This window comes from Populus trichocarpa, chromosome 1 (genome assembly GCF_000002775.5).
Source record: "Populus trichocarpa isolate Nisqually-1 chromosome 1, P.trichocarpa_v4.1, whole genome shotgun sequence".
In the NCBI taxonomy this organism is placed as follows: Eukaryota; Viridiplantae; Streptophyta; class Magnoliopsida; order Malpighiales; family Salicaceae; genus Populus; species Populus trichocarpa.
Window position 1 is genome coordinate 23,081,271 of NC_037285.2, and position 21,459 is coordinate 23,102,729.

The 21,459-nt window shown below is 36.3% G+C and overlaps 1 protein-coding gene and 1 long non-coding RNA gene across 3 annotated transcripts in view; one reads left to right on the plus strand and one right to left on the minus strand.

Moving 5' to 3' along the window:
* Positions 1–400: 400 nt before the first annotated feature.
* Positions 401–21,459, plus strand: part of LOC127904903 (uncharacterized) — a 73,834-nt gene continuing 52,775 nt past the window's right edge. Inside the window, exon 1 of the long non-coding RNA XR_008058333.1 lies at positions 401–1,267. This is a non-coding gene — a long non-coding RNA (uncharacterized LOC127904903). The remainder of the gene's footprint in view (positions 1,268–21,459) is intronic.
* The window catches only part of LOC18094931 (thaumatin-like protein 1), a 72,841-nt gene continuing 55,886 nt past the window's right edge, over positions 4,505–21,459 (minus strand). The window contains exons 1-2 of one of the 2 annotated variants that reach the window (XM_052450011.1): positions 5,890–6,054; positions 4,505–5,325 (exon numbers count right to left, since the gene is read on the minus strand). In XM_052450011.1, the coding sequence (XP_052305971.1) occupies positions 4,646–5,325; positions 5,890–5,947 (738 nt within the window). In that variant the 5' untranslated portion in view covers positions 5,948–6,054 and the 3' untranslated portion in view covers positions 4,505–4,645. Of the gene's footprint in view, positions 5,341–5,889 lie in introns of those variants that run through there. The other variant, XM_052450010.1, reaches the window with a different exon arrangement.

The window sequence follows — 21,459 nt, forward strand, 5'->3', positions numbered from 1 at the left end:
ATCCTATATATATACAGAGTGAAGTATTTGAGTTCATTTTAATTGTGCCATTAAATTAAAATATAAATATTTACACAATTACTAAAATAATCAATTAATTCTTAGATTCTAATTTGATCTTCATTTGCTTCGGTGGCTAGGTTTTAGAGAAGAAGAAGGCTATTTTTTATTTCTACACTTTCACTCCATTTTTTTTTCTTTCTCTATCTTAAATTTTTCTTCAAGTGTTGCTAGGGTTCCTTACCCACTCCTCTTCTTTTCCTTCTAATTTTTCTATGGAGGCTACAGTTTTTTTTTAACACCTCCTCCTTTTTCTTACCTTGACTTTCTATTTATAGGCAATGGGGTAGGTTCTAGAATTTTAATAGGGAAACAATCATATCCTTTGATTTCTTTGGGTCGATTTTGACCCTTCATCATTGTTGTATATTTGGGACAAAATGCTCGTCTTCTATAAAGCTCACACCAAATCTTAATCATAAAGAGTGGGGATGAGAGAGAGAGAAAAGAAGAAGAAGAAGAAGAAAACGGGGCTGAAAAACTTCACTGCCATTTTTCAAAATCAGACGACCCGTTTCCTTTCAAAGGTTAGCCAAAAAGTTCCCATACACACCCATTAGCGAGCTTCTTCTTTACCAAAAAAAAAACCTAAAATAATTAGATCATCATTTTCAAACCACCTTCTAGCTATAACTGGAAACAAAAAAACAATACAGCCTCTCTCATCAGCGCTGCCTCTTTCGCCACCCTCGAGTTACTATCTTGCCCCACGTTGACTCCAGGAACCATAGCCGCTGCTTCCACAGTACCATTAACCTGAGGTGTTCATTACCGGAATCATAACCCAAGGCAGGCCAGGAGCCCACTCACAACGTCCATGTGCATCTTCAGCGTGGTCGTTCTACTTTCTTGCCTCTGACCTCTCCGGACTTAGCTTTATTCAAGCACTAGCCACTCAAAAAAAGAGTGAAGAAGAGGTACGGGATATCCAGTGGAGCTATCTCCGTCATAATCACTCAAGGTATAAAGCTTCTACCTATTCTCATTTAGTTGTAATCTTTTACATGTGCATGCTACTGCAAAGGCAAGCTCCAGTTTTTCCTTTATGTGCTATGAAGTTAACATATAGTGTTGTAAGGTGTGTGGATCTTTTAAGTCCTAACCTGGTCACGGGTGTTCTTTCACTTGCTACGGGTACTGAAGGGGATGGGGTGTGATTTTTGCTTCAAACGCATATGGTCTTGAAAACTTGATTGCATGTCCTAAGGTCATGTTAACACCTTGCCTAGTTAATTAAGAATGCTCTTACCCAAGGTTAAAGTTCAAGAACGGTATGAGAAGGTGGAAAAAGATGTTGATAACTATAGCCTATAGGGGTCATAGGTTTTCCTTTTTTTTTTTTTTGTCTTTAGAAAATAAAAATACATAGGACTGTCAGGGATTTTTTCCATACCATGCTTGGGCTTTGGATGTATGTTTCCTTGACATGAGATGATGGCTACCTTGCTTTAGATCCCTTGTTAACGATGATGCATGAACCAGGCATGGAAATCTTCAATGACTATCGTGCATGATTTATGACTATCGTGCATGATTTTTATGTTCAAAAGATCCAGTCCTCTAGCTGTGCATAATTATTGGCCAAGCCGTAAATAAAATGATTTTTGGTTGAAGAAGAATCTGTATGTTCATTTCTTCTTACTGTCCCATGCAGTGTTTTAAAACCCGGACCGGCCCGGCGGGTCGACCCGGGACCCAGCCGACCCGGGCCTGGGACCGGTCCGGGTGGAGGCAAAAACCCGCTCGGGAGTTGGCCTGGTGAAACCCGGTCGACCCGCCGGGTCGACCCGGGCCACCCGGTCAAATCCGGCTGAGACCCGGTCTATTTTTTTTATACTGATAGATGTTAAATGACGTCGTTTTGGCCTTTGTTTTAAAGGCCAAAACGACGAAGAACAATGAAGCAGAATTGGGCATATTGATCACAGAGCAAACCTAATTAACAAAAAAATCAATTTCAATCGATGAGGAGCTGAGGAGTAGAGGAGAGCAGAAGACGTCTTGATCATTGTTGTTTCATTGCGAAAAAGGTTAGACTCTTGTTTCTGTTCACGAATCTTCTTCTTTCACTCTCTCTTTTCTTTATTCTTGGCCGTGTTTTGAACTTGCAATTCTAACATCATTTTGCTGTTCGTTGATTCAGTCGCATTGATTCATTCGCAGCCCAGTCATCTCAACCTCAGGTATGTTTCTCTGTTCTTTTTTTTCTGCAGCGTAATAAATCCTCTGCTATTAGGAAGTGTCGAAAATGGATGAGGAAACTAGTTTTGTTCGATGCATTTGCTTTTGGAACTGTTATAGCCAGAGATTGAAACTATTTTGTTCTAAGAACTGTTATAGCCAGAGATTGAAACTGTTGTAAGAATTATTGATTATGGTTAAAATATTTCGGCTAGTAATGTTTGTTTGGTTTTACAGTTGACTGTAAATTTAAGCAAACATAAGTTGTAGAGATTTTGATATGCTGGCCTGCAAGTTGGTGTGTTTGTTCTACTTTTGCTTCTGTAAATTTTTGCTGCAGTTACTGTGGCATCGATTCTTCCCTAGATTTTTATTTAAGCTGGTTGTGCTTAGTTAACTGTGTTTCATGGAGTTACTGTGACATTGATTAGTTAGTTGATGTTATCAACTTTTGCTAGAGTTACCGTGGCATCAAACTTTCCTTTCTCAATGCTTTCTCATGTTGACTGTTGGCTGATTTTCCACATCTTATTGCTTGTTATTAGTTCAGGATATGAAAATAGCTTTGACAAAATTTACTGGGAAGCATAATCTTTTTTTTTTGGTTGACCCGGGTCAACCCATCTGACCCGTGACCCGATCACTTGACCGGGTCGATAACCGGGTCGGGTTTCAAAACTATGGTCCCATGGCTTTTCGTTAATGCTAGTACAACTATATTTCTCTTTTCTAAAGTTAAGTAGGTTGATATCTAGAAATAGGTTTATCACGGGTTTAAGAGTATCAACGAAAAGAAAAGAAAAGAAGCTAAAAAAAATAAATTAATTTTAATTATTTTTCATGTTTTGAAGAGCGTTTTTGCAATTAATTTTTCATTCTTTACCCTTTTATATTTAAAAACAAGTTTATTAAAGCCACATGAATCTGGTCTTAGTTTGAAAAACACTAAAAATATTAATTTGTTTATTTTAATACAATGAATTATGAGTTTATATCTAAGATGTATTCTCAATATTAAAAGAAACAAATGCAAAATATGTTTTGGCTCTAGAATGATCATGATTGTCCCATAAAGCCATGGTTCTCTCGACTCGGATAGACCTTTTTTAACCAATAGACAAATCAATGATTAGAAAAAGAAAACAATGCCTTAGTAATAATCAGAAAAATAAACAATATAACTTATCTTAGGTATGATGTACTAGAGGTGATGATAATGTCCATCCTATACACAACTTGTTCCTTGTCCAAACTCTGAAGACTAGTTATGGTTTTTAGTGATCAAAATACAAGATGACGACTTCAAGTATTTTTTATTTATAAAGGACAAGAAGTCCATGTTCTTTCCACACCACACCAAAGTCCTGAACTAGGAGGATGATTGCAATGATACCACATCCGTGCTACATTCAACATTGTACTTTTCATGAGTTATCCTTTCTATTTTTCAATTACTTTGATCCAAATAATGTGTTACCCTCTCAATATTCTTCAAAGTTAACATGTACTTTTATTAATTGATCTAACTATGAATGTGGTGCGATGTAAATGAGTATACAAGATTAAACGTATGGAAGATAGGACTTTTGAGGACTACAAAACATGTTTGGTGGCCAAAGGCTACTATCAACAAAAAAAGGTTTGATTTTCAAGAGACATTTAGTCTAGTGGGGAAGCCTTGCACTATTCAGACAATGCTCGATATTGGTGATACTTGAGGTTGGTCGGCTTATTAGATTGATAACTATATACATACATACATATACATACATACATACTACTTTTCTCAATGGATTTCTTGATTCAGATGTGTTTATTACCCAGCCTCGATCTTGACTTTACTAATTATCAATCCCCAAACCATATTTGCAAACTAAAACATTTTCTTTATGGTTTAAAACAAACACCTTGTGCATTGATTGATTGCTTAGGAAAATGAATTTTATATTTTTAAAATTTTAAATCAATCCAGGTTATATGACCGTGATAACTAAAAAATGTAAGATAAATTTATTTATAAAATTAGCATCGCATGCTTAGATTTAAAACCAGTAAAAAATCCCATAGAAAGCTAAGCAAACTGATGACAAGTTAACTCGGGAAACAAATTAAGGTAACAACAATGTTTTGAAATTGAATTCGACACTAGGTCTACTTAGTACGTATAAGTTGAAGGATTGCTACCTTGACCAATGAACTGAAATTAAATATCGTTAATTTATAATGAATGGCATACAGTTTTACCATATCAACAGCATGAAAATTGATAATCGATCCTTTTGGGATATGTCAATCCCAAATCTGTTATTCCATTTATTTATTAATTGTCATAAGAACATTTATTAAATGTGTTGTCGTCCAACTCTTTCCATAAAAAGAAAGAGTTGTGAACCACCACATTTGATCATGGACAAAAGGTAATCAAATAGTTGCCTCCACTAGGACAAGTAAACGTGCTCGATTTATCATCATAAGCATAACTATAAGCTTGAGGACACTGCTGCTTGAAAGTCATCGAATATTGGGTAGGAGGACATGTGTCAGCTGTATTATGGTCTCCTGTGCAGCAGTACTGCGGCTGGTTAAATGCCAAACACGCACTCTTGCAGGCAATCACAGTCCCATCTGCCCCCTTCACTGCCAAACTAGGATCACAAACAGCATTCACGTTAGCTGCACAGCTTGTAGAAGGGCAGCCAGTAGAACCTCCTTGCGGGGTTATCGAAATTGGGATGTTAAAGCCGTCAACAAGGCTTATATCGTAAAAATCTTTCCCACCATCACCTCTTAGAGTGAATTCTGCTAAGGATGCTGGTGGGATCGCACCGGCTCCATTGCATTCTATGACACCGGAGGCACAGTCAGCAGTAGCACAAACAAACTTTCCTGAGGAATCTGTAGAGCATTGTGTTCTGGCCCACAAGCGACCAGACCATGTTGCAGGGACACTTAGCGAAGATGAAGCACCTGTTGCCAATGTGAAGCCAGTTGAAGATATAGTCGGACGGCCAGCAGCCGTTAGAGTTCCTGGCCAGACTGTGTATGGACAGTTGTTTTTGACGACAAAAGTCACAGATTGAGCTCCTGCATGCGTGCAAGCTGCGCAAGATTTATTTTTGTTGATATCAATAATTAAATCTTGGTCGATTCAAAGAAAATTTTAAACAGTCATGGTTCACGAGTAAACTGACTCGAAAATATTTTTATTATCAAATAAAAACACAAACAAGTTTTAAATACATCAAACTCTAATTTATGTGAATCTATTTTTATATTTTTTTTTCATATAAAAAGAATAGGACTTGAATCTAAGACTTGGCCTTCGTTTTCTCTACGGGACTAAACGTCCGTACATAATTCAATATTTAAAATCTTGCATTAATTCACTTATTTTTCTTTTAAAAAGATAACATAACCGGATATATTTTTTAATATATTATTTTCTTTTTTGTTTTTTATCCGGAAACTCCCTCCTGGATATGTTTATTGGATTCACGAAATCCATTGAATAATGAGAAGTAATTTATATTGCATATGCAAACAGAAGATATATATGTAAGAGCAAGGAGAATAATCAAAGTGAATAATATGCATAATAGAGTTTTCCAAGCAAGAATCTAATATATGTAATATTGTAAAACTACTTGCCATAGAGGAAGATGACGAGGGTGAAGGTAATTATAGCAATGGGCATACGACTCCCCATTGCTGAGATGCGTCGAATTAACACTTTTTCAGTATCTTTTAAGAGATTTGAGGTAAGCAAGAAACACTCTATATTTTAAAAAGACTGTGTGTGCCGCTTAATATATAGTGTTAAATTTGCAGACTAGTAAACAGCCAAACGTGAAAATCTAGAAGAGAAAAAAGAAAAAGAAAAGTTTGTAACAACCATCTTCCACACGCACCGTGTCATCCAATGAACGTCAAATTATAGAATTATAATTTATTTATATTTATAAAAAATAAATTATAAAATTGGGTCTGTCGCTTGAAATGCGCGAATACCGTACATGCACTGACCTGCACTCATTAACTATTTTTTTTTAATATTATTTATATTTATTAAATTATAAAATTGGAAATAAACCACCCTGATAAAAAAGAAACCCAATGAAATATACAAATGCCCTTGGTTTGAACCACAAGTGACCAACTAGATATCTCAATTGATGAGAAAGCAGACTAGTAAACAGCCAACAGTGGCAGTTCTCCTCCAGCATTACACCGTGATGAGTGCGAGACTCTTCAAAATTAACACAACGTGATGACTTAATAATTGATATTAAAAAAAAATTATATATTTATTTAATAACTCAGGACAGGAAAACTTCTTGGCTCCGCCCTTACTAATAATCATCTTCCACACGATGACATTTGACAATGAATATCAAATTATAAAATTATAATTTATTTATATTTATAAAAAAATAAATTATAAAATTGGTATATCACTCGAAGTGCGCGTAGACCGTCCATGCAATGACCTGCACTCATCAACTATTTTTAATATTATTTATATTTATTAAATTATAAAATTAGAAATAAACCACCCTGATAACAAAAAAAAAAACCAATGAAATATACAAATGCCCTTAGTTTGAACCACAAGTGACTAACTAGATATCTCAATTAACGAGAAAGCAGACTAGAAAACAGGCAATTAGAGAAACGTCAAATGAAACCAACACCCAATTGAATATTGAATGTAACAGTACCGGTCCCTTGTTTGAACCACAAGTGACTAACTAGATATCTCAAATTCAATTGATGAGAAAGCAGACTAGTAAACAGCCAACAGTGGCAGTTCTCCTCAGGCATTACACCGTGATGAGTGCGAGACTCTTCAAAATTATCACACCGTGATGAGTGCGAGACTCTTCAAAATTGATGAGAAAGCATAGTAGTCCCTGCTTCTGGAATGAATGTAACTCTGGAATTATTCCAAATCCATTTGTCTAATGAATGTTACTCTGGAATTATTCCAAATCCACAAGTTTCATAATGTTGTGTTGATTGTGAGACATTATTTCAAAAACTGAAGGGGGATAAAATTGTAAAGAATTCTAATTTTATAAATTATTTAAAATAAAAAACCTAATAATTAAAATAATAAAAACTAAATTCAAATGAATAATAAATTGAAGGCATGCTTTGAAATTTTAAAGAGCTATACACGAAAATATTTAAGAAAAGAGGAAAAAAAGAAGAAGAAGATGTCGGCAACAAATCAAAAACTATTTACCACAAGCATCCCCTTATCCACGGCAGCAATTGGTCAATGAACATCCCAGCACGCACCACCTGATGTGTGTGGAACTGCCCACGAACTAACCTGTTTTCATGAACTACTTTTTTTTAATATTATTTATATTTATTAAATTATAAAATTGAAAATAAACCACCTGATAAAAAAAAAAAAAAAAAAGACCCAATGAAGATATACAAATGCCCTTGGTTTGAACCACAAGCGACTAACTAGATATCTCAATTAATGAGAAAGCAGACTAGTAAACAGCCAATTAGAGGAACGCCCTGCTTCTCACGCCAAATGAAAGCAATTGAATGCAGGAAGAGGGCCATACTCACAAGAAAATTGATTTACACCCGACATAGTACTTTGTAAGTGTAAAAGCTATATTTCTGTGTCTATAAATATCAGGTAGATTTTTTTATTGAAATATTTTGTCAATAAATATTAAAATATTTAATTTCACAATACAGATCGTATATTTAATTGTGTTTAATAATTTTTTATTTGAATAAATATGTATTTAACCAAAAGATTATCCGTGCCAATAAAACAATGTCTACCCAATATATATATTTTTTATTTTGTATTTTAAAATATTATGAAATGAGCATCACTTGCTTATATTTATTTAATTAATTAAATTAAATTAAATGAAAAAAATATCTATGAAAAAACAACAAATAAAAATACTCAAGATATCCCGAGTCATTTTCAAAATAAATAAAAAATCCTATAGGAATAAAATAAAAAAATCAATGGAGCCCGATATCCAATTAAATAAATGTTAAAGGATGAAACTGAAATAAACATGAGCTTAAAAAAAGAAAAAAAACCAAGCAAACTCAGGCAAACCTTCTAAACCTGGGTTAATCTCTAAAACTTGCAACTCATGAAATCCTAGACTCGAGCTTGATTAAGAAGCACAATTCTCAACTAATTTAATATTGAATAATGAAAACAGAAAAAAATCAATTTAAAAAAAATGTTAAAGTGAAAAAACTTAGTAATTAAAAGAATAAAAATTAAATCTAATAGGAAAAAAAAACTTATGAAGGATGATATTGTAAAAGAAATCGAAAGAATGAGGTTTCAACCTTAAGTGACTAACTAGATATCTCAATTAATGAGAAAGCATAATAGTAAATAGGAAATTAGAGGAACTCCCTGCTTCTCACGTCAAATGAAAGCAACACCCAATTGCATAGTTTTGAAACCCAACCTGGTCATCGACCCGGTCAAGTGATCGGGTCACGGGTCAGATGGGTTGATCCGGGTTGACCCGGGTCAACCCAAAAAAAAACAAAGACATAGAGAAGACATAGAGACTTGTGACCTTCCTCCAGCAAAAGGGAACTTCAACTTCCCCTCACCGTAGGTTGTTGATCCAACCAACAAATACAAACCCAGAGAAACCAGGACAAAAAACAAAAGCCACAAAGAAGGGGAGAACCACAAACAGATAATACAAAAAAACACAGATGAAAAATGAACTAACACAGATAATACAGAGAGAGACCAAGAGGAACAAGAATAGAGAGAGACAGAGGGAACAAGAGAAATAAAAAAATAAATAAAGAGATGACAAGCAGAGAAAAGCAAGAACAGAGGTGAAGTGAACGAAAAACAGAAGTAAAGGGGAAGAAAGTAACATTGGTTAGCCAGCCCTCCATCACCATCGCCTTCGTCTTTAAGTAGCAGCTCCAGGTAAGTCTTTCTTTCTATTTCCCCCGCTTTCAATTCTTAATAATAATTGTAATAATAATAACAAACATGGATTGTGGATCATAAGGAACAGCAAATGAAAGGCCTATTGTCATGATATATATATATATATATAACAGTATGTAAGAAATGGTTACGGTGGCGAAATTGAAATCGATGGCAGCGAGTGAAAGAAGGATTATCGCAGAAATTGAGGTGCTGGGCTGAAATTAAAATTGATGCCAGAAATGAGAAAACGGCCAAGAATAAAGAAAACAGAGAGTGAAAGAAGGAGATTCAAACCTTTTTCGCAGAGATCAATGGTCAGACGTTCGCTGCTCATCTGCTCCTCAGTTGAGTTTCAAAGATAGAGTAACATTAATTAGGTTTATTGCTTCGATCTTCTTCTGTCTTTAGTCTTTAGCGTTTTGGCATTTTAGATGGAAAAAAACGACGTCGTTTAATGACAGTGAAAATAAAAAAAAAATTGACCGGGTCTCACCCGGGTTTGGCCGGGTGGACCGGGTTTTCCCGGGCCAATTCACTACAAGATTTAACAGTTTTACCGACGGAATTTTTCCGTCGGTGTAAGACACATATTCCATCGGTAATTATATTACCGACGGAATCAAAGACGGAAATGATCCGTCGGTGAATCGTTCGTCGGTAATGTTTTGTCCGTCGGCAAATCCGTTGGTAATAGAATTACCGATGGATTTACTGACGGAACAGACGCGTCGGTAATAATTTTTTTATTACCAACGGAATTACCGAGGGATTTACCGAAGGAATTACCGACGGAAGTACCGACAGAAGTTCCGTCGGTAATTCCGTCGGTAATTATTGAAAAACATTTAAAAAAAAATTCATTTTATAAAATTATAAAATAATTAAATTAACATAAATTAACACTGTATAATATATACTCAAAATGCTTGGAAAAAAGAAAAAGAAAATCAATTCAAACAAATTTGCAACAAATAAATAAAATAAAAAAATAAATTCAACTAAAAAAATTCATATGAAAAAAATGAAGTTGCAATTGCTAAAAATTTAAAAATCCTATAAATAAATCTACTAAAAATTGATCTCATATGAAAAAAAAATCTCACAACAACATTTATACAATTATTAAGAACAAAAACAATTAAAAATAAAATAAAGAACAAAAATAGTGAAAAAAATCATGAAAAAAGAAGAAAAAAGAAAAATCTTACCTTAATGTAGTTGCAAGTGAAGCTAAGGAGAGAAAAAAAATTTCATTAAGCATATTAATTAAAAAAAAAACTAAGAGGATAAAAGAAGAAAGAAGAAGAAGACATACCCAAGCATGGAAGAAAAGAGAAGGAGATGAGGAGAGAAAAGAAGAGAAAGAAATAGATAAGAAATGATGTTTTTTACATAAAGTGAAGAAGAAGAAGAAGACATACCTTAATGATGTTTTTTACATATAGTGAAGAAGAAGAAGAAGAAGAAGTAGAAGAACAAGAAGAAGAATAATAATAATAAGAAACGGGTCTGTCTCTTATGAAATAAGGGCATTCAGGCTTTTTATTGGGACGCTTTACCGACGGATTTACCGGTGGAATTACCAACGGAATTACCGACGGAATAAATTCCGTCGGTAAATTTGTTGGTAAAAATGACACGTCATCATTTTTTTTTTTGCTTTGTTTTAATTTTTTTTCCCACGGTAATTCCCTCGGTATATATGTTTGTATTTATCAATTTTCTGGTAGTGATTCCCGAGCGGGTTTTTGCCTCAACCCGGACCGGTCCCAGGCCCGGGTCGGCCGGGTCCTGGGTCGACCCGCCGGGCCGGTCCGGGTTTTAAAACTCTACCCAATTGAGTAATGAATGTAACTCTGGTCCCTTGGTTTGAACCACAAGTGACTAACTAGCAGACTAGTCAACAGCCTATTAGAGGAATTGAATGAAAGCAATTGAATGCAGGAAGAGGGCCAGACTAGTAAACAGCCAACAGCGGCAGTTCTCCTCCAGCATGTGCAACTGAGGAGCCGTGATGAAGGCGACACTCTTCAAAATAAATCTTGAATCGATTGACTGATGCTCTTTTCTTCTTTGTCGGTGTATAAATTAGTGGTTAGCTAATTAATGTCCCACGGCCAGGCTATCGATACCATCCATTACCAGGATGAGTGCGAGACTCTTCAAATCCAATTGTCGAATGAATGTAACTCTGGAATTATTCCAAATCCACAAGTTTGATAGTGTTGTTTTAAAATTTTAAAGGGATGAAAAAATAATAAGAAAAATAAAAAGAAAAATTATCAGCACCAAACCAAAAAAGCACTCACCAACTACTTTTTTTAATATTAGTTATATTTATTAAATTACAAAATTGGAAATAAACCACCAATAGATAAAAAAAAAAGACCCAATGAAAATATACAAATGGGCGCCCGAATAGATATCTCAATTAGTGTAAAAGCTATATTTCTGTGTCTATAAATATCAGATAGATGTTTTTATGGAAATATCTTGTCAATAAATATTAAAATATTTGGTATCGCAACACGAAGCATATATCTTATCGTGTTTAATAATGTTTTCATTTGAATAAATTTTGTATTTAATCATATGATTATCCATGCCAATAAAACGATGTTTACCCAATATAATGTTTTTTTATTTATTTTGTATTTCAAAATATTATGAAATCAGCATCACATGCTTATATTTAATTAATTAATCAAATGAAAAAAATATCTACAAAAAAGAGAAATTAAAAAAAAACAACAACAAATAAAAATACTCGAGATATCCCGCGTCATTTTCAAAATAAGTGAAAAATCCTATAGAAAAAACATATAAAAAAAAATCAATGGAGCCCGATATCCAATTAAATAAAAGTTAAAGGATGAAACTGAAATAAACATGAGTTTAAAAAAGGAAAAAAACCAAGCAAACTCGGGCAAACCTCCTAAACCTTGGTTAATTTCTAAAACTTGCAACTCATGAAATCCTAGACTCGAGCTTGATTACGAAGCACAATTCTCAACTAATTTAATATTGAATAATGAAAACATGAAAAAATCAATTTAAAAAAAAATATCAAAGTGAAAAAACATAGCAATCAAAAGAATGATGATTAAATCTGATAGGAAAAAAAAACTTATGAAGGATGATATTGTAAAAAAAATCAAATTAAAAAATTATCTAAAATAAAAAAAATAGCAATAAAAAAAATAGGGATAAAATTTGAAACATAAAAAAACTAAAAAGGGATGAAATTGTCAAAGAATTTGAATTTAATAAATTATTCAAAACAAAACAAACAATGATAAAAAAAACATCACCAAATCGGAAGGAATAACAAATTAATTCTTAATGACTAATGAATGTAACTCCGGTCCCTTGTTTGAACCACAAGTGACTCACTAGATATCTCAATTAATGAGAAAGCAGACTACTAAACAGCCAACAGTGGCAGTTCTCCTCCAGCACCAGCAACAGACGAGCCGTGACGAATGCACCACTCTTCAAAATTATCACAATGCGAGACTCTTTAAAATTGAAAGAAAAAAATAATAAATTCACCACCTAATAATTAAAAAATAAAAATCCAAAAATAAACATTGGTTAGAGATTTAGACATTGAGTTACTTAAGTCCAAGGAAGACTGCATCCTTTGAAATGAAAGGTTATCTCCACAATGCATTTTAAAAAATTTATTCCATGCATGATATTAATTATCTAAATTTATTTCTAATCTTATTCATGATTTATTTTAATAAACAATTGGTGAGGGACAGGGATGATGTTGTTGCTGTGGCGCAGAGAAGAAGTTCCTGCTGGATTGGGGGAAAGAGGAGACGAAGGCCTCTCTTGCAACACCGGATGAAAATCTATATGGTGGCTTTTAGAGGTTGAAGGGGGTCCTCTATTCTGCTGGGTCTGTGAGATGAGGGAGATGAAAGGTGGTCTTTTCTTTTTGTGTTCTGCTCAGTCTAGGTTTTGAGGATGAACTGAGGGGGAAAAGGGATGAGTTGAGAGCCATTTATGGAGGCCGGGGAAGAAGAAAAGGAAAGGGCTGGGGGGGGCTAGTATAGGGTTCATCGCCCCCTCCTCTCTTATTTTTTTATGTTTCTCTCTTATAGGGTTTCTGATTATTGCCTCCCTCTAGGGTTTCTTGTAATTGTCTCCCCCCCCTTTTTACATACACTAAAATTTGTATTTATAGTGCAAGAGTCTCATCGCGTGTAAGAAATAAAGTTTCAATCAAACTCATTCTCTTCTTTAAAGTTTGAATTTGATTAAGAATCAAATTCGAAAGCGGATAACTATTCTTATCTTGAAGATAAGGATAGAACGAAAAAAGCACATTGTAGTCCCTAGTTTTCGTGCAAGCTGACAAATCACATTTTTCATCGAAATAAATCTCTGATCTTTTAATTTTACGTTTTAAACCCCGTAAAATTAAATCAAAAGCCAACGGGCCAAAATTAGATTATAACAGTTGCCTCCTTTTTACAATGCTTGCGGTGCAAAGGCATCAAAAAATTCATTTTCTTTTGACTCTGAATAGTAAGTTTTGTAAAGAAAAATAAGCATGAAAACCCTTCCTCTTTTCTTTTGATTGATTTTTTTGTTTGTTTTTTTTAAAAAAATGGTCTAATTGTTCCAGGCGACCTACCCGATGATAAAATGATAGCAAACTCGCAAGTGGTCTAATTGTTCCAGGCAACTTGCCCCGTGGAAAGAATAAAATGCGAAAAGGATTTACGAGTAGTCTAATTGTTCCAGGTGACCTGCCCAATAGGAAGAAGAAATGCGAAGGATTTTGCGAGTGGTCTAATTGTTCCAGACGACCTGCCCGATGAAGAATAAAACGTGAAAAGAATTTCGCGAGTGGTCTCATTGTTCCAAGCGACCTGCCTAATAGGAAGAGGAAATGCAAAAGTTTTCTGTGAGTGGTCTAATTGTTCCAGGCACCCTGCCCGATTAAGAATAAAACGCGTAAGGGATTTCGCGAGTGGTCTCATTGTTCCAGGCGACCTGCCCGATAGGAAGAATAAAACGCAAAAAGGTTTTCACGAGTGGTCTAATTGTTCCAGGCAATCTGCCCGATGAAGAATAAAATGTGAAAATGATTTTGTGAGTGGTCTCATTGTTCCAGGTGACCTGCACAATAGGAAGAGTAAAACGCGAAAAGGATTTTGCTAGTGGTCTAATTGTTATAGGCGACCTGTCCGATGAAGAATAAAACGTGAAAAGGATTTCGTGAGTGGTCTAATTGTTCCAAGCGACCTGCCCGATGAAGAAAAAAAGGTGAAGGATTTCATGAGTGACCTAATTATTCTTCGTGACCTGCCCGATGGGAAGAATAAAACACGAAAAGGATTTCGCGAGTGGTCTCATTGTTCTGGGCGATCTACCCAATGATAAAATGCGAGGAATCTTGCAAGTGGTCTCATTGTTCCAGGAGAACCTTCCCGATGGTGAAAAATACAAAGAGAGATTTCTCCTTTGTTTTGAAAAATACAAGGATTTTTCATAAATGGTCTCATTGTGATAGATGACCTTCCCAGGTGAAAAAATAAAAAGGTGGAAAAATACAAAGTTTTTTTTAGAAGTGGTCTCGTTGTAACGGGTGACACCCAGGTGGAAAAATACGGAGATTTTTCGGGTGGCCTAATTCTTGTAGGCGGTCTACCTAGGTCAAAATATTTCTCAAAAGTGAGCAATTTTCACAAGCATTTTTAGTTTTTGGCCATTTCGAGGTAGCCTTCCTTTTGAGGGATCCCATTAGGGATTTCTCTTGTGAAATTTGCATAACACATTCTTCAATGTTTCAAAGTCTAGATGATATGTGTGCACCTTTACTTGATTTGAAACATAGGTCCCCTTTCTTCTTAATCTTCTTGTTACTTGATTGATGAGGACTTGTTATTTCTGACTTGGGTCATCTTTGTCATTTGGCTTCTAGCCCACTCGAGTTGGCCCATGTGAGTCTCTCCCCAGATTTGTTACAACTCAGCCTTCATGGTGTCCATCGTGCCCCACTTGCTTACTAGAGATTTCTGTCTCGTCGGATAATTTGAGTGGATTATTCATTACTCCTCGTCGCCCTACTAAAAACACTCGGTGTCACTTGTTGAAAGGATCAAGCTGCCTTTTTGTAAACCAAATTGCCCCCTTATGTTGTTATAGGAAATGTTCCTCTCTTTTCCTTTTCTTTTTTTCTAAAAGGGATCGATTTTCCTTCTAAACACAATGTTGCCCCCTTATACTAGCTATTGCTCCTAGGTGTGCTCTGTCAACGACTTAGACAAATAATGGTTTCAAGTCACCATTCTTTCATTTTTCTCCTTTTCAACTAGGTGAAGGAATATGTGTCTAGAATGAATTTTGAAATTTTGATCTTGCATTTTGAAAACAAAAATTATTTCGATGTGAGTTTTAAAACAATTTGCTTTTGAAATCTTGCAACTCCTTGGTTATTTTCTTTCTTGGAAAAGAGAGGATTTTCTCTTGTGTTTGATGATATTGTCATTAGTGAAGGTACGTCATGAGGTGACCTTTTGTTTCTTGTGGGTTTCCAAGTGAACGACTCAAGAAAAAGCTTGAGGTTGTGTTTGAGAAAAATTTGTCTCTTTTTGAACACATTTTATCAGCATGAATAAGAATGAGTAGCTTGTTCTCGATGTCATGACTTTAATGAAAAAGTACTCTTTGCATTTTGAGAGCATTGTTTATTGTTCCAAATTGCTTGTTTGCTTGATTAGAAAGGACTTCTATAGACACGTAACGTAGGCCGTGGTTCTTGGCTTTGAAAGAAAAGGATTCATAAGGCTCAAAAAGTGTTTCAGGGTTTCAAAGACTGAGGATCACTATCAGTAGTTTGACTCTTTGTGTCTTTCATCTTTCTTTTTTTGCCGTTCTATTTGATTTGCCCTTTTTCTTTTTTCATTGCTTTGCTAGGGCAGACTCACTTTATCTTGGTTATAACTCTTTCTTGTGATTTAGGCATACCCCCTAGCATTTGAGTTGTTTGGGCTCTTTTGCCTCTTTGGCTTTCTCACGACTTTTTCTGCTTTTTTGATTATTGAAATTTTCACTTGCCCCCAGTGTGGGGGTGTGATCCTAGTCGAGATTAGAAAATTTATTCAGGCTCAAAATGGGACCGTAAGGGATATATATATTTTTTAGAATGTGAAAGGAATAACAAAGATGGTCTTTCCTCATTCTAAGCACAAGCAGTTAAGATCAATAAACTTTGACCTCGTTCAATATGATAGTTTAGACTTTTGTAAAGAAATACATTTCATGAGTCCATGAGCAACGGGTTCACCACATATCGTTATGCATACATTTAAAATACCTAGTTCAAGAGTCATGGTGTGAGGGTGACGGTTCATTTTCTATTCATGCCTTGGTTTAGAGTTTAGTCACCTCAATGAAGGAGTTGCTTGATTCATGTGTCATTCTACTAGTAGAATGTCAAAAATATCATTTTAAATAAACATCAAATCATTTTTTGAAATCAAAATGCAAGTTCAATTTTTCAAAATTCCACTAGGGGAAAAGATTTTGGTAAAAGAAATGAATCGCATCTATAAGATCACGTGAGGCTTCAAAAGTGTATTTGTGAGTTCTTTAGGGGGAAACCCCTTTCAGGATATTTGGCTATAAATCAAAGGAAGAGACGCAATTAAAGGACAAACTCATTATTTCATTGAAATTCTAGAAAAAAAGGCTTAACACAAAGACCTTATACTAACATCTTGAGTTACGAGGAAGGTGACACATAAAAGGGCTAAACACTTAGCATTTATTGATTGGAATTTCTAGAATCTTCCAATTGTCCCTCTCCCATGAATTCCTCGACAGGGGCACCTTTCTAATAGTCCGTTGAGGTTACGCATAAACCAGTCTTAGCCTAATGACATTATGGCTTCATCTTCAGGACGATTGATCTCTAGGTGTCTTTGTTTTGGTAGTTCTTTCTCTCGCCTTTGTAACCACTTTTAATTTTGTGAAGCTCGGTTTCTTTCCTTTTTCCAGTGAAACTTTTCTCCTCATTCGAGTCAACAATCCTTTCCAAACGGATGGCTTGTTCAATCCTCTCAGCTATATCAACCAAGTCAGAAAAACGTTGTGCAAAGCTTCCCACCAGGTATTCAAAGTATGGTGCTTTGAAAGTGTTGCAGAATAAACTTATCATCTCTTTCTCCAATAGTGGGGGATTAACCTGTGTAGCTCTCTCACGCCATCTTTGGGCGTGTTCCCTCATGCACTCTTTATTGCCCTTTTCCATGGCTTGTAAGCTTGACCTATCAGGAGCCACATCCATGTTTAATTTGTATTGCCTAACAAAGGCATCGACTAGGTCCTTCCATCCTTTCACCTTGGTGTTGTCCAGACGCATGTACCAGTTGAGAGCGTCATCACTTAAACTGTCTTAGAAGAAGTGGATCAACAACTTCTCGTCATGTACTACTTCAACCATCTTATTGCAGCATGCCTTAAGGTGGATTATCGGGCATTGAGTTCTAATGTACTTAATGAATTCTAGCACCCTAAACTTCTTAGGAATGACAACGTTAGGTACCAAACACAAAATGTTTCCCTCAACTACCATCATACAAATTGTTTCCCTCAGCTGCCATCATCCTCTGTTCTAGGGCAACCCATTTTTCCAGACCCCTATCTTCTACCATTTTGTCCTTGTGAGACTCCTCTAAGGTTAGCTCAGGGATCCTTATTGGATATACAAGCTGAGCTGGGAAATGCACAGCGTATTGGGGCTCAAGTGAGGTTATACATGCCCCCAAGTTTGGCGGATTGAAAGGAGCTGTAAACGTTGGCGGAAGCTGGGCTATAAATGTTGGTTGGGAGGATGTCTCTTCTCCCGACTTGGATCTCAGAGCCTGCTCAAGTAGGCTAGTAAGTCTAGCAACATCTTCTTTCAAACTGTCCAACTCCTTTTGATGTTGGGCATCCAGTTGAGCTTTTTCTTTGTTTTCCAATTTTTTTCGCAACCGCGTGTTATAAGAGTGTGTTTTAATGGGGGGCTATATTTTACCAGTTTGTGCAATATTATGACAATTCATAAGTGTATGTTCAACATGCATGAGTATGAAATACAACATATTGGGTATGGATTCGCTCTTCAAGGGGTGACATAACGATCGTTATTCTCTGGATGTGTGGTCAAATCCGAATCCAATATCATTATTGCAATGCGGAGAGTATATCTGCTTAGCCTTTTGTCATCTGAGCTTTCAGCGATATATGTTTGGTGTCTTTTATTATGCATCTAATGTCTTTGAGTAGCGGTATCTCACTAACATCCAATTTAGGGCAGTCTCCCTCGGTCATTTGCAAGGATTCAGACTCGAGTCCATACTCGATAGTTGTTATCTTAGGAATAACAACCATTATGTCACTCGAAAGCCCTGTAATAAGGATGCTTACATGTTTAAGCTTATCTTAGTGAAATTACACAGGGATCAACCTAATGGTAGGTTCTAGTCATTAAATGGATTAAGGTAATTTTGTTATCTAGTCTCAAAGGTCTTCTGCATGCTCAATGATCGTCCTCAAAAGGTTGATATGAGGTTTACAAGCAGCGTGAAGATAAAGGTCTTGAGTAATATCAGTTTGGCATATCGACCACTATCGAGCAAACAATCATGCGAGAGTTAGATAGTTTAGCGAGCCTGACCCAGGCTAAAGCCATTGAGGTGTCGTTACTCCTCCACTTATCTTAAAGTTGATACCATACGTAAAAAATGAGATGAGTGATGTGTGAAGGCCTTAGATCCATATCCAATGTATATGCATGATAAGCATAAATAACTATGCATGCTAAAACAGTAAAAAGAGAAAAACAAAAAAAAACTTGATAAACACAACATAGCAACAATAAAGAAAAAAAATAGTACGACAAATATTGTTTAGCAATAAAAAAGAAAAAAACAAAGCTTAGTCATAATTTCCCAAGTGGAGTTGCCATTCTGTCACACCTGGACATCATGGTGACCGATCAAAAATATTTTCTCATGGAAAAAAAAAAGAACAGATATCTGACATCTTGTTCTTTGGGAGAAAAGGGTCTAGTTTAAGGAGTCGCCACCTGGTATTATGGTCACTAGAAACCCTAACTGGTCAACATAGATTCTTTGGTACGGACTGGTTACGCGAAAGAGAAGATATTATCACCCCTTAAGCATCCTACCTAAGTTAGGCTGCATTGCGGGTTTTGTCTTAAATTGCTAAAGGTTTGTTTTTTTTCTGTTCTTATGGTCTTCCTATAATATTCCTAACTTTGGCGTTAGTGAATATTCACCTATGAATATTTTTCCAACTCTAGCGATTGATAAATATTGTGCAACCCAAAAAGTACGATATTCCTAACTTTGACGTCAGTAAATAAATCCACAAAATTTTGAATTAAAAAAAACAAAAACTATTTTTTTAATCATTTTTTTTGTTATTTATGTAGCCCGGTCTCAAAACTTAAAACAAAAAAGGGTCGGGTCACTGGTCCAAATCAACGACCCGGCTAGCCACTGTTGCACGCATGCGTGAATGTTTCATGCATACATGCATGCAACAGTAACCAGTTAATTATTTTAGCAAGCAAGGAAGGAAACTTACCTGGGTGTGCTGTTGCTGGAGGCGAAGTCGAGGGAGACGGCTGGGCGCTGCTCATGGTTGTCAGTCCAACCTGCTGCTCACAGTGGAGTTGGGGTGCTATCGCGAAGGAGATCTTCCAAATTGTTGTTGCACTAGAAAATGAAGATGACGGTGATGGAGGGCTGCAAAATAAAAGAATAAAGTGAGAGTTGTGTGGAAGAAGAATTACATAATGGTATTTTATTACTTGATTAAATACTGTTACATCATGGTCCTATATATATTACAATTCTTTGGTTAAAAAATGCTATAATTAAGGATGCAATGAATGATAAGATATACACTTAATTCCTAGAATATCTGTTGCAGATATGATCACAATTATCTTCAGTATTAGTAATCTCTTGTGCAAATATGATATTATCTTCAGTATCAATAATCACTAATCATGATTATCTTCAGTATCAGTAATCTCTTGTGTAGATATGATCACTGATCACGATTATCTTCAGTATCGGTGATCCCTGATCATGATAGTAATCCCTGATCATGATTATCTTCAGTATCAATATTATCTTCAGTACATTTGATAATATCTTCAACACGCCCCCACAATCTGAACGGGAAGCGAGGGCTCAAAGGCGCGCTCGAAAGGAAGCGAGGGCTCAAAGGCGCACTTGAAAAGAAAATGAGGGATCAAAGGCGCGCTCGAAAAGAAAATGAGGGCTCGAAGGCGCACTTAAAAAGAAGGGAGGGCTCAAAGGCACACTTGAAAAGAAGCGAGGGCTCAAAGGTGCACTCGACATGAAGCGAGGCTCAAAGGCGCACTCAAAAGGTAGCAAGGGCTCAAAGGTGCACTCGAAAAGAATCGAGGGCTCGAAGGCGCGCTCGAAAGGAGGTAGGGTTAGGAAACGCACTACCTTGGATGGTCGAGGGCTCGAAGGCGCCCTCGAAAGGGGGTAGGATTAGAAAACGCACTACCTTCGATGGTCAAGGGCTCGAAGGCGCGTTCGAAAGGGGATAAGGTTAGGAAACACACTACCTTAAATGGTCGAGGGCTCGAAGGCGCGCTCGAAAGGAGGTAGGGTTAGGAAATGCACTACCTTGGATGGTCGGGGCTCGAAGGCACGCTCGAAAAGGAGGTAGGGTTAGGAAACACACTACCTTCGATGGTTGAGGACTCGAAGGCGCGCTCGAAAGGGGGTAGGGTTAGGAAACACACTACCTTTGATGGTTAAGGGCTCGAAAGCGCACTAAAAAAGAAGCGAGGGCTCAAAGGCACGCTGGAAAAGAAGCGAGGGCTCAAAAGCGCGCTCGAAAAGAGGTAGGGTTAGGAAACGCACTACCTTGGATGGTTGAGGGCTCGAAGGCGCGCTCGAAAGGAGGTAGGGTTAGGAAACGTACTACCTTGGATGGTTGAGGGCTCAAAGGTGCGCTCGAAAGGAGGTAGGGTTAGGAAACGCACTACCTTTGATGGTTGAGGGCTCGAAGGCACACTCGAAAAGAAGCGAGGGCTCAAAGGCGCGCTCGAAGAATGTGAGGGCTCGAAGGCGCACTCAAAAGGAGGTAGGGTTAGGAAATGCACTACCTTAGGGATGAGAAATGAAAGGTGGTGGAAAAATACAAAGATTGTTTTTTCTACGGCCTGATTCTCATAG